The sequence below is a fragment of the Scyliorhinus torazame genome, chromosome 9 (assembly GCF_047496885.1).
Source record: "Scyliorhinus torazame isolate Kashiwa2021f chromosome 9, sScyTor2.1, whole genome shotgun sequence".
Lineage (NCBI taxonomy): Eukaryota > Metazoa > Chordata > Chondrichthyes > Carcharhiniformes > Scyliorhinidae > Scyliorhinus > Scyliorhinus torazame.
The window spans coordinates 23180310-23196108 of NC_092715.1; the positions used below are offsets into that span (position 1 = coordinate 23180310).

At 49.7% G+C, this 15799-nt stretch overlaps 1 protein-coding gene across 1 annotated transcript in view; it reads left to right on the forward strand.

Moving 5' to 3' along the window:
* The window catches only part of sh3bp2 (SH3-domain binding protein 2), a 177705-nt gene that overhangs the window by 127690 nt on the left and 34216 nt on the right, over window positions 1-15799 (forward strand). The window contains exon 8 of the mRNA XM_072515691.1: window positions 13609-14530. Coding sequence (XP_072371792.1) covers window positions 13609-14530 — 922 coding nt within the window. The remainder of the gene's footprint in view (window positions 1-13608; window positions 14531-15799) is intronic.

Here is a 15799-nt window from a genome sequence, read left to right on the forward strand (position 1 = left end):
AGTATTACGGTGGCAGAAAGGAAGTTTGATGAGGACTCGTCTACTGAGGTGATATGGGCTGAGGTTAGAAACAGGAAAGGAGAGGTCACCCTGTTGGGAGTTTATTATAGGCCTCTGAAAAGTTCCAGAGACGTAGAGGAAAGGATTGCAAAGATGATTCTCGATAGGAGCGAAAGTAACAGGGTAGTTATTATGGGGGACTTTAACTTTCCAAATATTGACTGGAAACGCTATAGTTCGAGTACTTTAGATGGGTCAGTATTTGTCCAATGTGTGCAGGAGGGTTTCCTGACACAGTATGTAGATAGGCCAACAAGAGGCGAGGCCACATTGGATTTGGTACTGGGTAATGAACCAGGCCAGGTGTTAGATTTGGAGGTAGGTGAGCACTTTGGTGATAGTGACCACAATTCGGTTACGTTTACTTTAGCGATGGAAAGGGATAGGTATATACCGCAGTGCAAGAGTTATAGCTGGGGGAAAGGCAATTATGATGCGATTAGGCAAGACTTAGAATGCAGAGGATGGGGAAGGAAACTGCAGGGGATGGGCACAATTGAAATGTGGAGTTTGTTCAAGGAACAGCTACTGCATGTCCTTGATAAGTATGTACCTGTCAGGCAGGGAGGAGGTGGTCGAGCGAGGGAACCGTGGTTTACTAAAGTAGTTGAATCACTTGTCAAGAGGAAGAAGGAGGCTTATCTAAAGATGAGAGGTGAAGGTTCAGTTAGGGCGCTTGAGAGTTACAAGTTAGCTAGGAAGGACTTAAAGAGAGAGCTAAGAAGAGCCAGGAGGGGACATGAGAAGTCCGTGGCAGGTAGGATCAAGGAAAACCCTAAAGCTTTCTATAGGTATGTCAGGAATAAAGGAATGACTAGGGTAAGAGTAGGGACAGTCAAGGACAGTAGTGGGAAGTTGTGCATGGAGTCCAAAGAGATAGGAGAGGCGCTAAATGAATGTTTTTCGTCAGTATTCACACAGGAAAAAGACAATGTTGTCGAGGAGAATACTGAGAGTCAGGCTACTAGACTGGATTGGATTGGATTTGTTTATTGTCATGTGTACCGAGGTACAGTGAAAAGTATTTTTCTGCGAGCAGCTCAACAGATCATTAAGTACATGAGAAGAAAAGGGAATAAAAGAAAATACATGATAGGGCAACACAACATATACAATGTAACTACATAAGCACTGGCATCGGATGAAGCATACAGGGTGTAGTGTTAATGGGGTCAGTCCATAAGAGGGTCATTTAGGAGTCTGGTGACAGTGGGGAAGAAGCTGTTTTTGAGTCTGTTCGTGCGTGTTCTCAGACTTCTGTATCTCCTGCCCAATGGAAGAAGTTGGAAGAGTGAGTAAGCCGGGTGGGAGGGATCTTTGATTATGCTGCCTGCTTTCCCCAGGCAGCGGGAGGTGCAGATGGAGTCAATGGATGGGAGGCAGGTTCGTGTGATGGACTGGGCAGTGTTCACGACTCTCTGAAGTTTCTTGTGGTCCTGGGCCGAGCAGTTGCCATACCAGGCTGTGATGCAGCCCGATAGGATGCTTTCTATGGTGCATCTGTAAAAGTTGGTAAGAGTCAATGTGGACATGCCTAATTTCCTTAGTTTCCTGAGGAAGTATAGGCGCTGTTGTGCTTTCTTGGTGGTAGCGTCGACGTGGGTGGACCAGGACAGATTTTTGGAGATGTGCACCCCTAGGAATTTGAAACTGCTAACCATCTCCACCTCGGCCCCGTTGATGCTGACAGGGGTGTGTACAGTACTTTGCTTCCTGAAGTCAATTACCAGCTCTTTAGTTTTGCTGGCATTGAGGGAGAGATTTTTGTCGCTACACCACTCGGTTCTCTATCTCCCTCCTGTATTTGGACTCATCGTTTAAAAAAGGTCGGCAGAAAGCGGGTAATTATAGGCTGGTAAGCTTAACTTCGGTTGTAGGGAAAATGCTGGAATCTATCATTAAGGAGGAAATAGCGGGGCACCGGGAGGGAAATTGTCCCATTGGGCAGACGCAGCATGGGTTCATAAAGGGTAGGTCGTGTCTGACTAATTTGGTAGAATTTTTTGAGGATGTTACCAGTGCAGTAGATAACGGGGAGCCAATGGATGTGGTATATCTGGATTTCCAGAAAGCTTTTGACAAGGTGCCACACAAAAGGTTGCTGCATAAACTAAAGATGCACGGCATTGAGGGTAAAGTGGTAGCATGGGTAGAGGTTTGGTTAACTAACAGAAAGCAGAGAGTGGGGATTAATGGGTGTTTCTCTGGTTGGCAACCTGTAACTAGTGGGGTCCCTCAAGAATCAGTGTTGGGCCCGCAGTTGTTCACAATTTACATAGACGATTTGGAGTTGGGGACCAAGTGCAATGTGTCAAAGTTTGCAGATGACACTAAGATGAGTGGTAAAGCAAAAAGTGCAGAGGATACCGGAAGTCTGCAGAAGGATTTGGATAGGTTAGGTGAATGGGCTAGGGTCTGGCAGATGGAATTAAATGTTGCCAAGTGTGAGGCTATCCATTTTGGGAGGAATAACGGCAGAATGGATTATTATTTAAACGGTAAGATGTTAAAACATGCTGCTGTGCAGAGGGACCTGGGTGTGCTGGTGCACGAGTCGCAAAATGTTGGTGTGCAGGTGCAACAGGTGATTAAGAAGGCTAATCGAGTTTTGTCTTTCATTGCTAGAGAGATGCAGTTCACGACTAGGGAGGTTATGCTGCAACTTTATAAGGTGTTGGTGAGGCCACATCTGGAGTATTGTGTTCAGTTTTGGTCTCCTTACCTGAGAAAGGACATATTGGCACTGGAGGGAGTGCAGAGGAGATTCACTAGGTTGATCCCAGAGTTGAGGGGATTAGATTATGACGAGAGGTTGAGTAGACTGGGACTGTACTCATTGGAGTTTAGAAGGATGCGGGGGGATCTTTTTGAAACATATAAAATTATGAAGGGAATAGATAGGATAGATGCGGGCAGGTTGTTTCCACTGGTCGGGGAAAGCAGAACTAGGGGGCATAGCCTCAAAATAAGGGGAAGTAGATTTAGGACGGAGTGTAGGAGGAACTTCTTCACCCAAAGGGTGTGAATCTCTGGAATTCCTTGCCCAGTGAAGCAGTTGAGGCTCCTTCTTTAAACGTTTTTAAGAAAAAGATAGATACCTTTCTAAAGAATAAAGGGATTCGGGGATATGGTGAACGGGCCGGAGAGTGGAGCTGAGTCCACAAAGATCAGCCATGATCTCATTGAATGGCGGAGCAGGCTCGAGGGGCCAGATGGCCGACTCCTGTTCCTAATTCTTATGTTCTTATGTTGTTCGAGATCCGGCCCACTATGGTCGTATCGTCAGCAAACTTGTAGATGGAGTTGGAACAAAGTTTTGCCACGCAGCCGTGTGCGTACAGGGAGTAGAGTAGGGGGCTAAGTACGCAGCCTTGCGGGGCGCCGGTGTTGAGGACTATTGTGGAGGAGGTGTTGTTGTTCATTCTTACTGATTGTGGTCTGTTGGTCAGAAAATCGAGGATCCATTTGCAGAGTGGGGAGCCAAGTCCTAGGTTTTGGAGCTTTGATATGAGCTTGGCTGGGATTATGGTGTTGAAGGCGGAGACGAGACGGGATTGAGGTTCATAAGGAGGCGATGTTAGTATTCTGGAAAGTGTCAAAATCGATACGTCCCCTGGGCCGGATGGATTTATCCTTGGATTCTCTGGGAAGCTAGGGAGGAGATTGCAGAGCCTTTGGCCTTGATCTTTAAGTCATCTTTGTCTACAGGAATAGTGCCAGAAGACTGGAGGATAGCAAATGTTGTCCCCTTGTTCAAGAAGGGGAGTAGAGACAACCCCGGTAACTATAGACCAGTGAGCCTTACTTCTGTTGTGGGCAATGTCTTGGAAAGGATTATAAGAGATAGGATTTATAATCATCTAGAAAGGAATAATTTGATTAGGGATAGTCAACACGGTTTTGTGAAGGGTAGGTCGTGCCTCACAAACCTTATTGAGTTCTTTGAGTAGGTGACCAAACAGGTGGATGAGGGTAAAGCAGTTGATGTGGTGTATATGGATTTCAGTAAAGCGTTTGATAAGGTTCCCCATGGCAGGCTATTGCAGAAAATACACTGCATTGAAGCTAGCAACAGTCCCTGGAGAGCTCAAGTAGTGGTGGTAAAGACCGGGGAGAAACATAGGATGGTCATTGACTACAGTCAGACCATCAACAGGTTTACGCAGCTGGACGCGTACCCTCTCCCCCGCATATCCGACCTGGTAAACAGGATAGCGCATTATAAGGTCTTCTCCACGGTTGATCTCCAGTCCGCCTACCACCAGCTACCTCTCCGCACGAGCGACCGCAAATACACTGCCTTCGAGGCAGATGGGCGGCTCTATCATTTTTTAAGGGTTCCCTTAGGTGTCACTAACGGGATCTCGGTCTTCCAGCACGAGATGGACCGAATGGTTGACCGGTATGGCTTGCGCGCAACGTATCTCGCTAACGTCACCATCTGCGGCCATGGCCAGCAGGACCACGACACCAACCTCCGAAAATTCCTCCAGACCGCTAAAATCCTTAACTTAATGTACAATAAGGATAAATGCGTATTTAGCACCGACCATCTAGCCATCCTCGGCTACGTAGTGCGAAATGGAGTTATAGGCCCCGACCCTGAACGCATGCGCTCCCTTATGGAGTTTCCCCTCCCTCACTGCTCCAAGGCCCTGAAACGTTGCCAAGGGTTTTTTAGCTACTATGCTCAGTGGGTCCCTAACTACGCAGACAAAGCCTGGCCCCTGATCCAGTCCACAACCTTCCCCCTGTCGATGGAGGCCCGCCAGGCCTTCAGCCGCATCAAAGCAGACATTGCAAAGGCCACGATGCACGCCATCGACGAGTCCCTCCCCTTCCAGGTCAAGAGTGATGCCTCCGACGTAGCTCTGGCGGCCACCCTCAACCAAGCGGGCAGACCCGTGGCCTTCTTCTCCCGTACCCTCCATGCTTCCGAAATCCGCCACTCCTCAGTCGAAAAGGAGGCCCAAGCCATAGTAGAAGCTGTGCGACATTGGAGGCATTACCTGGCCGGCAGGAGATTCACTCTCCTCACTGACCAACGAACAGGTGGCCTTCCTGTTCGATAATGCACAGCGGGGCAAGATAAAGAACGACAAGATCTTGCGGTGGAGGATAGAACTCTCCACCTACAACTGTGAGATCTTGTATCGTCCCAGGAAACTAAACGAGCCTCATGACGCCCTGTCCCGCGGCACGTGCCAACGCACAAGTACCGCCTCCGAGCCCTCCACGAGGACCTCTGCCACCCGGGGGTCTCTCGCTTTTTCCACTTTGTTAAGACCCGCAACCTGCCCTACTCCATCGAGGAGGTCAGGACAGCCACCAGGGACTGCCAAATCTGCGCAGAGTGCAAACCGCACTTCTACCGGCCAGAGAGGGCGCACCTGATAAAGGCTTGCCGTCCCTTTGAGCGCCTCAGCATGGACTTCAAAGGCCCCCTCCCCTCCACTGACCGCAACACGTATTTCCTGAACGTGATTGACGAGTAATCCCGGTTCCCCTTCGCCATTCCCTGCCCCGACATGACCGCCACCACCGTCATCAAGGCCTTCCAGGGTGTCTTTACCCTGTTCGGTTTCCCCGCTTACATACACAGCGATAGGGGGTCCTCCTTTGTGAGCGACGAACTGTGTCAATTCCTGCTCAGCAAGGGCATTGCCTCAAGCAGGACGACTAGTTACAACCCCCGGGGAAACGGGCAGGTAGAGAGGGAGAACGGAACGGTCTGGAAGACCGTCCTACTGGCCTTTCGGTCCAGGAACCTCCCAGTCTCCCGCTGGCAAGAAGTCCTCCAGGAGGCCCTCCACTCCATCCGGCCATTGCTCTGTACGACCACCAATCAGACACCTCATGAACATCTCCTTGTCTTCCCCAGGAAGTCCACCTCCGGGACCGCACTCCCGACCTGGCCAGCAACACCCGGACCCATCTGGCCACTCCCCCCCCCCCCCCCCCCCCCCTCCGCAGCACCTCACAGGAGTGTCAGTCCTCCCGCCGCTCCTGCCTGGGCCCGCCCACCCACCGACGCCCCCTACAAGGCGCCCCCCTCCCAGGTCAACCGCTCTCCCCACCAGCGCCGTCTTGGGGTGACGAAGCTGCCATGGAGGCCGAAGCCACGCTCCCGGAGTCGCAGACGCCTGAACCCCCACCGGAATCACCACCGAGGCCCACACGATCCCAGAGGACGACCAGGGCACCCAACCGACTGATTGCTTCAACTTAACCGATCTGTAACTGTAAATAATAAACACTGACTGTCTATATCTGCCATGACTGTAAATATCCTCTAAACACTGTAAGGAGGTATCACTGTACCTTCATATCTGATCATACCATGTTGAATACAGTTGTAGCCGCTGGCCACCACCCCCGCCGGACTCTTTTTTTAACAGGGGGTGAATGTGGTATTATCAGGTATTGCAGCACCCGAGAGGCTGAAGTTCCATTGGTCAAACCTGGGGGTTTACCATTGGCTGTATAGTATGTAGCTCCGCCCAGGTAGGCGGGGTATAAGAGTCGGTGCCGTCCCAGCAGCCCTCATTCTGTACCTGAGCTGCTGGGGAACAGTTCTAGTCTATTAAAGCCTTCAGTTATGCGTTAACCTTGTCTTTGCAGTAATTGATCATGCATCAATGGGATTTAGGGTGATTTAACGGTTTGGATCAGAAGTTGGCTAGCTGTAAGAAGACAGAGGGTGGTGGTTGATGGGAAATGTTCAGCCTGGAGTTCAGTTACTAGTGGTGTACCACAAGGATCTGTTTTGGGGCCACTGCTGTTTGTTATTTTTATAAAGGAGGGCGTAGAAGGATGGGTGAGTAAATTTGCGGATGACACTAAAGTCGGTGGAGTTGTGGACAGTGCGGAAGGATGTTGCAGGTTACAGAGGGACATAGATAAGCTGCAGAGCTGGGCTGAGAAGTGGCAAATGGAGTTTAATGCAGAAAAGTGTGAGGTGATTCATTTTGGAAGGAGTAACAGGAAGACAGAGTACTGGGCTAATGGTAAGATTCTTGGTAGTGTGGATGAGCAAAGAGATCTCGGTGTCCATGTACATAGATCCCTGAAAGTTGCCACCCAGGTTGATAGTGTGGTTAAGAAGGCGTACGGTGTTCCGGGTGCGGCGATGACCAGCTGAGTCGCACGTTTCGGCAGCTCCCTGTGAAACGGACTTTTGGGCTCTTGATAGGAGCCCCAACGGCAATTTTGACGGCTAAAAACACTGTGCGGTAAACCAGAAGGGAATCCCCCCTGGATACAGATGGAAAAAGGAGGAGAGAGTGGCCAGATTGCAGTGGATCCTTTAGAACAGCGGCAAGGAAGGCAAGCAAAAACCAAGATGGCGTCGGAAGGTGGCAGTTTAACATGGGGCCCTGAACAACAAGAGTTCTTGAAATGCTGTGTGGAAGAGATCAAAAAGGAAATGAAGAAAGAGCTGTTGGCCCCGATACTACAGGCGATCGAAGGGCTAAAGGAGGAACAAAAGACCCAGGAGCGGGAGCTTCGGGTCGTGAAGGCAAAGGCAGCCGAGAATGAGGACGATATACAGGGCCTGGTGGTGAAGACGGAGACGCAGGAGGCACATCAGAAACGATGTGTGGAAAGGTTGGAGGCACTGGAAAACAACGCAAGGAGGAACAACCTGAGGATTCTTGGTCTTCCTGAAGGTGTGGAGGGAGCGGACGTCGGGGCATATGTGAGCACGATGCTGCACTCGTTAATGGGAGCGGAGGCCCCGGCGGGTCCGTTGGAGGTGGAGGGAGCATACCGAGTGATGGCGCGAGGACCGAGAGCAGGAGAAATTCCCAGAGCCATAGTGGTGAGATTCCTCCGTTTTAAGGATAGAGAAATGGTCCTTAGATGGGCGAAGAAAACTCGGAGCAGTAAATGGGAGAACGCGGTGATCCGCGTTTATCAAGACTGGAGTGCGGAGGTGGCGAGAAGGAGGGCGAGCTTTAATCGGGCCAAGGCGGTGCTTCATAAAAAGAAGATAAAATTTGGAATGCTGCAACCGGCAAGACTGTGGGTCACATATCGAGGGAGGCACCACTACTTTGAGACGGCTGATGAAGCGTGGACTTTTATTGTGGAAGAAAAACTGGAATGAGCGGGTTATTAAAAAGAACGTTCGAACAAAGTGGTGGGGCGAATGTGGGGGGCAAAGAGGGGTTTTATGTACTAATCCTGCGATGTGGTAACTTTTCTCTCTCCCACAGGTGGTGATGGGGGGAGGAGGGGAGGTGGAGGAGATGGGGCGTTGGCCATTGGGGGTGGGGCCAAGGGAGAAGCGTGGGCTTGGTTCCCGCGCTATGATAATCATGGCGGGAATAGAGAAGCAGGAAGGAGGGGGCGTCGCACGGTGCGAGCCGAGGTCACGGGGGGAAGCAGGTCAGCCAGAGTTTGCTGACTTCTGGGAGCAACATGGGGGGAGTAATTACGCTAGCGGGGGATCTAGCGGGGGGGGTGGGTGGGGGGAATTACTGGGTTGCTGCTGCTGGGGAGAGGGGGGAGCTGGTATGGGAGAGGATGGGCGGGGGGGCACCGCCTGGGGGAGATACAGCTGCGTGGGAACTGGGTGAGGAGCTGGAAAAAGGTGATGGCTAATCGACAAGAGGGGGGTAGGAAGCCCCCCAACTCGGCTGATCACGTGGAACGTGAGAGGGCTGAATGGGCCGATAAAGAGGGCACGGGTACTCGCACACCTTAAGAAACTTAAGGCAGATGTGGTTATGTTACAGGAAACGCACCTGAAACTGATAGACCAGGTTAGGCTACGCAAAGGATGGGTGGGGCAGGTGTTCCATTCGGGGCTAGATGCGAAAAACAGGGGGGTGGCTATATTAGTGGGGAAGCGGGTAATGTTCGAGGCAAAGACTATAGTGGCGGATAACGGGGGCAGATACGTGATGGTGAGTGGCAAACTACAGGGGGAGACGGTGGTTTTGGTAAACGTATATGCCCCGAACTGGGATGATGCCAATTTTATGAGGCGGATGCTAGGACGCATTCCGGACCTAGAGATGGGAAAGCTGATAATGGGGGGAGATTTTAATACGGTGTTGGAACCAGGGCTGGATAGGTCGAAGTCCAGGACTGGAAGGAGGCCGGCAGCAGCCAAGGTGCTTAAAGATTTTATGGAGCAGATGGGAGGTGTAGACCCGTGGAGATTTAGCAGACCTAGGAGTAAGGAGTTCTCGTTTTTCTCCTATGTCCATAAAGTCTACTCGCGAATAGACTTTTTTGTGCTGGGTAGGGCATTGATCCCGAAGGTGAGGGGAACGGAGTATACGGCTATAGCCATTTCGGATCACGCTCCACACTGGGTGGACTTGGAGATAGGGGAGGAAACAGGAGGGCGCCCACCCTGGAGAATGGACATGGGACTAATGGCAGATGAGGGGGGGTGTCTAAGGGTGAGGGGGTGCATTGAAAAGTACTTGGAACTCAATGATAATGGGGAGGTCCAGGTGGGAGTGGTCTGGGAGGCGTTGAAGGCGGTGGTTAGAGGGGAGCTGATATCAATAAGGGCACATAAAGGGAAGCAGGAGAGTAAGGAACGGGAGCGGTTGCTGCAAGAACTTTTGAGGGTGGACAGACAATATGCGGAAGCACCGGAGGAGGGACTGTACAGGGAAAGACAAAGGCTACATGTAGAATTTGACTTGCTGACTACAGGCACTGCAGAGGCACAATGGAGGAAGGCACAGGGTGTACAGTACGAATATGGGGAGAAGGCGAGCAGGTTGCTGGCACACCAATTGAGGAAAAGGGGAGCAGCGAGGGAAATAGGGGGAGTGAGGGATGAGGAAGGAGAGATGGAGCGGGGAGCGGAGAGAGTGAATGGAGTGTTCAAGACATTTTATAAAAAATTATATGAAGCTCAACCCCCGGATGGGAGGGAGAGAATGATGGGCTTCTTGGATCGGCTGGAATTTCCCAAGGTGGAAGAGCAGGAAAGGGTGGGACTGGGAGCACAGATCGAGGTAGAAGAAGTGGTGAAAGGAATTAGGAGCATGCAGGCGGGAAAGGCCCCGGGACCGGATGGATTCCCAGTCGAATTCTATAGAAAATATGTGGACTTGCTCGCCCCGGTACTGACGAGGACCTTTAATGAGGCAAAGGAAAGGGGACAACTGCCCCCGACTATGTCTGAAGCAACGATATCGCTTCTCTTAAAGAAGGAAAAGGACCCGCTACAATGCGGGTCCTATAGACCTATTTCCCTCCTAAATGTAGATGCCAAGGTCCTGGCCAAGGTAATGGCAATGAGAATAGAGGAATGTGTCCCGGGGGTGGTCCACGAGGACCAAACTGGGTTTGTGAAGGGGAGACAGCTGAACACGAATATACGGAGGTTGTTAGGGGTAATGATGATGGCCCCACCAGAGGGAGAAACGGAGATAGTAGTGGCGATGGATGCCGAGAAAGCATTTGATAGAGTGGAGTGGGATTATTTGTGGGAGGTGTTGAGGAGATTTGGTTTTGGAGAGGGGTATGTTAGATGGGTGCAGCTGTTGTATAGGGCCCCAGTGGCGAGCGTGGTCACGAATGGACGGGGATCTGCATATTTTCGGCTCCATAGAGGGACAAGGCAGGGATGCCCTCTGTCCCCATTATTGTTTGCACTGGCGATTGAGCCTCTGGCGATAGCGTTGAGGGGTTCCAAGAAGTGGAGGGGAGTACTTAGGGGAGGAGAAGAGCACCGGGTATCTTTGTATGCGGACGATTTGCAACTATACGTGGCGGACCCGGCGGAGGGTATGCCAGAAATAATGCGGATACTTGGGGAGTTTGGGGATTTTTCAGGGTATAAATTGAACATGGGGAAAAGTGAGTTGTTTGTGGTGCATCCAGGGGAGCAGAGTAGAGAAATAGAGGACCTACCGCTGAGGAAGGTAACAAGGGACTTTCGTTACCTGGGGATCCAGATAGCTAAGAATTGGGGCACATTGCATCGGTTAAATTTAACGCGGTTGGTGGAACAGATGGAGGAGGATTTCAAGAGATGGGATATGGTATCCCTGTCAATGGCAGGGAGGGTGCAGGCGGTTAAGATGGTGGTCCTCCCGAGATTCCTCTTTGTGTTTCAGTGCCTCCCGGTGGTGATCACGAAGGCTTCTTTTAAAAGGATTGAAAAGAGCATCATGGGTTTTGTGTGGGCCGGGAAGACCCCGAGAGTGAGGAAGGGATTCTTACAGCGTAGCAGGGATAGGGGGGGGCTGGCACTACCGAGCCTAAGTGAGTATTATTGGGCCGCTAATATTTCAATGGTGAGTAAGTGGATGGGAGAGGAGGAGGGAGCGGCGTGGAAGAGATTAGAGAGGGCGTCCTGTAGGGGGACTAGCCTACAGGCTATGGTGACAGCCCCATTGCCGTTCTCACCGAGGAACTACACCACAAGCCCGGTGGTGGTGGCTACACTGAAGATTTGGGGACAGTGGAGACGGCATAGGGGAAAGACTGGAGCCTTGGGGGGGTCCCCGATAAGAAACAACCATAGGTTTGCCCCGGGGGGAATGGATGGGGGATATGGAATGTGGCAAAGAGCAGGAATAACGCAACTGAAAGATCTGTTTGTGGATGGGAAGTTCGCGAGTCTGGGAGCGCTGACCGAGAAATATGGGTTGCCCCAAGGGAATGCATTCAGGTATATGCAACTGAGGGCTTTTGCGAGGCAACAGGTGAGGGAATTCCCGCAGCTCCCGACACAAGAGGTGCAGGACAGAGTGATCTCAAAGACATGGGTGGGGGATGGTAAGGTGTCAGGTATATATAGGGAAATGAGGGACGAAGGGGAGACTATGGTAGATGAACTAAAAGGGAAATGGGAAGAAGAGCTGGGGGAGGAGATCGAGGAGGGGCTGTGGGCAGATGCCCTAAGCAGGGTAAACTCGTCGTCCTCGTGTGCCAGGCTAAGCCTGATTCAGTTTAAGGTATTACACAGGGCACATATGACTGGAGCACGGCTCAGTAAATTTTTTGGGGTGGAGGATAGGTGTGCGAGGTGCTCGAGAATCCCAGCGAATCATACCCATATGTTTTGGTCATGCCCGGCACTACAGAGGTTTTGGATGGGGGTGACAAAGGTGCTTTCAAAAGTAGTAGGAGTCCGGGTCGAACCAAGCTGGGGGTTGGCTATATTTGGGGTTGCACAAGAGCCGGGAGTGCAGGAGGCGAGAGAGGCCGATGTTTTGGCCTTTGCGTCCCTAGTAGCCCGGCGCAGGATATTGCTAATGTGGAAAGAAGCCAAGCCCCCGGTGGTGGAGACCTGGATAAATGACATGGCGGGGTTTATAAAGCTAGAGCGGATTAAGTTCGTCCTAAGGGGGTCGGCTCAAGGGTTCACCAGGCGGTGGCAACCGTTCGTCGAATACCTCGCAGAAAGATAGACGGAATGGGAAAAAGAAGGCAGCAGCAGCAGCCCAGGATCGGGGGGGGGGGGGAGGAACCAGAAGGACTCTCAGGGTTGTTAATATATACTGTATAGTATGTATAGGTCGTTGCTACAGATAATTATATATTGGACTGTTAAATTATATTTTTGGAGAGTGTTACTTGTGACAAGGCAGTTGCCAATTAGGGCTAGTTTTCATTTTTGTTATTTATTATTTATTCATTTTTTGTTTATACAATAGGTCATTGTTATTTGTGTTGTTATAATATTGTGTAAAGAATGCACAATGTACTGTGTTGGTTGACCAAAAATTTTCAATAAAATATTTAATTAAAAAAAAGAAGGCGTACGGTGTGTTAGCTTTTATTGGTAGAGGGATTGAGTTTCGGAGCCATGAGGTCATGTTGCAGCTGTACAAAACTCAGGTGCGGCCGCATTTGGAGTATTGCGTGCAATTCTGGTCGCCGCAATATAGGAAGGATGTGGAAGCATTGGAAAGGGTGCAGAGGAGATTTACCAGAATGTTGCCTGGTATGGTGGGAAGATCTTATGAGAGAAGACTGAGGGACTTGAGGCTGTTTTCGTTAGAGAGAAGAAGGTTAAGAGGTGACTTAATTGAGGCATACAAGATGATCAGAGGATTAGATAGGGTGGACAGTAAGAGCCTTTTTCCTCGGATGGTGACGGCTAACACGAGGGGACGTAGCTTTAAATTGAGGGGAGATAGATATAGGGCAGATGTCAGAGGTAGGTTCTTTACTTAGAGAGTAGTAGGGGCATGGAATGCCCTGCCTGCAACAGTCATGGACTCGCCAACATTAAGGGCATTTAAATGGTCATTGGATAAACATATGGACGATAAGGGAACAGTGTAGATGGGCTTTCGAGTGGTTTCACAGGTCAGCGCAACATCAAGGGCCGAAGGGCCTGTACTGCGCTGTAATGTTCTATGGTCTATTCTATTCTATTGATTCCCAAGAATCAGAAGTGCTGAAGTTTGTAAAATATATTAAATCAGTTAATTTCTTAATTTGAAGGAGGGAGTGAAAAGGATTACTATTTGCAGATTTTTTTCTGTCTTAATTCATTAGACAATTTAATTGCTTTATCAGTGAAGTGAAACACCCTTTTTCTCTTTCCAATGTGTTTAGATGTTCGCCTTATGTTGGATTCTGCTCCAATTCAGCCAGGAAGAAGCAATAAAAAACCACTACCTCCTCTGCCACCTCCCAATCTACAACGCATGTCACATGGGTTGGTTGTTGTAAAAGAGGAATTACCAAGTTCACTACAGGACCATGCAAAGCTTTCCCCTGCAAAAACTGAAAATAGCGCACTGCTCAGATGTCCATCTCCCAGTGCTTCAATCGGCTGCCCCAAACCCCCTCCTTTACATTTAAAACCCACTTGTTGTGAAAAGAAGCCAAGGAGACTCTCAGAAACTACGGACTCTGGTTTGAAGGTAAAATGGGACTTTTCAGTGGATTTAAATCTGCATTTACAACAGATAACTGGAAGAAGGGCATCATTCGATGTTGCATCTTCATCTGTGCCAATGATCAAAGGATCTAGTGCTGGACCCCCTCCAGTGCCCATGAAGAAAGGATTTAGCAGTGAACCTCCTCCAGTGCCGCCGACTAAAGGACATGGTATTGCACCTCCTTCAGTGTCCATGGACAAAGCATGTAGCACCGGGCCCCCTCTACTGCCCATGAATAAAGGATCTAGTGCTGGACCTCCTCCACTGCCCGGTAGCAAAGGATCTACTGCTGGACATCGTGCAGTGCCGATGAATAAAGGATCTAGTGCTGGATCTCCACCAGTTCCTGTGAATAATGGATCTAGCGTTGAATCTCCTCCAGTGCCTTTGCCCAAAATATCTAGTGCGGGCCGCCCTCCATTACTAATGAACAAACCCATGTTGTCACCAATTCCACCTGAAACTGTACATGCTAAGCCTAAACTATACAAACCGGAACTATTGCCAAAACGACCTTCGTTTTTGACCAAACAACCACCTCTTGCTGTTAAGCTCAATGTTCAAAAGCACAGCACAGCACCAGCACCCTTACAGTAAGTGGTTTGATATAAATTATTAATAGAATCGATATGTATTTGATGTCTCAAGTAAACTGTCTATGTGCTCTTTAATATGCTTTGAAATTTACCTTCCATGTGAGCAACAGTTTTTATCACATTTACCCATCCTGCTTCCATATAACTTCAAAACATTTGTCTTCATCCAACAATCCAATTACTAACCCTAGAAGTGAATTCCACAGCACCCAGTTTATTTGTGTAAGGAGGGCACATCCCTCACTCAGTCATTAACGTAAAGCATGGGGACAAGCCCTGGTTCAGTGAGGAGTGTAGAAGAGCATGTGAGGAGCAGCATCAGGCGACACCAAACCTGGTGAAGCTACAACATGAGGCTTTGTGTATGCTAAACGGCAGATGCTACAGATAGAGCTAAGTGATCCCACAACAAAGGGATTAGGGCAAAGCTGCTCTGATACATCCAGCCATAAATGGTGGAGGACAACTAAACAAATTACAGGAAGGGGCGTCTCCATGAATACCCCATCCTCAATGATCTGGGAATCCAGCAGGTGAGCCCAAGACACATCTGAAGGGTTTGAAGTCATTTTCAGCTAGAAATGCAGCGTGAGAATATCTTTGCAGGAAAATAATGCAGGTGCATAAATATGGAGTTCAAGCACCCAATAAAACTGGTTTAATCCAGTTTGACTTGTACACATTTACACAAATGGTCACCTAGGTTAAGTGATTGGGCAAAAATTGGCAGATGGACTATAATGTGGGAAAATTTGTCCACTTTAGCATGAAGAAAAGTAAAGCAGCGTACTATTTAAATCGAGGGACATTGCAGAACTCTGTGGTACGGAGGGATCTTGATGTCCTGGTACATAAATCACAAGAAGTTGATGTGCAGATACAGCAAGTATCTGCATCAGCAAGGGCAGCACGGTGGTTAGCAGGGGTCCTGGGTTCAATTCTGGCCTCAGGTGACTGTGTGGAGTTTGCACTTTCTCCCCGTGTGTGCGTGGGTTTCCTCCGGGTGCTCCAGTTTCCTTCCACAGTCCAAAGATGTGCAGGTTAAGTGGATTGGCCATGCTAACTTGCCCCTTAGGGACCAAAAGGTTAGGTGAGGTTACTGGGTTACAGGGATACGGTGGAGGCATGCGCTTAAGTAGGGTGCTCTTTCCAAGAGCCGGTGTAGACTTGATGGGCCAAATGGCCTCCTTCTGCACTGTAAAATCTATGATTCTAAGTGATTAGGATGGCAAATAGAATGTTGACATTTATGGGGTGACATGGTAG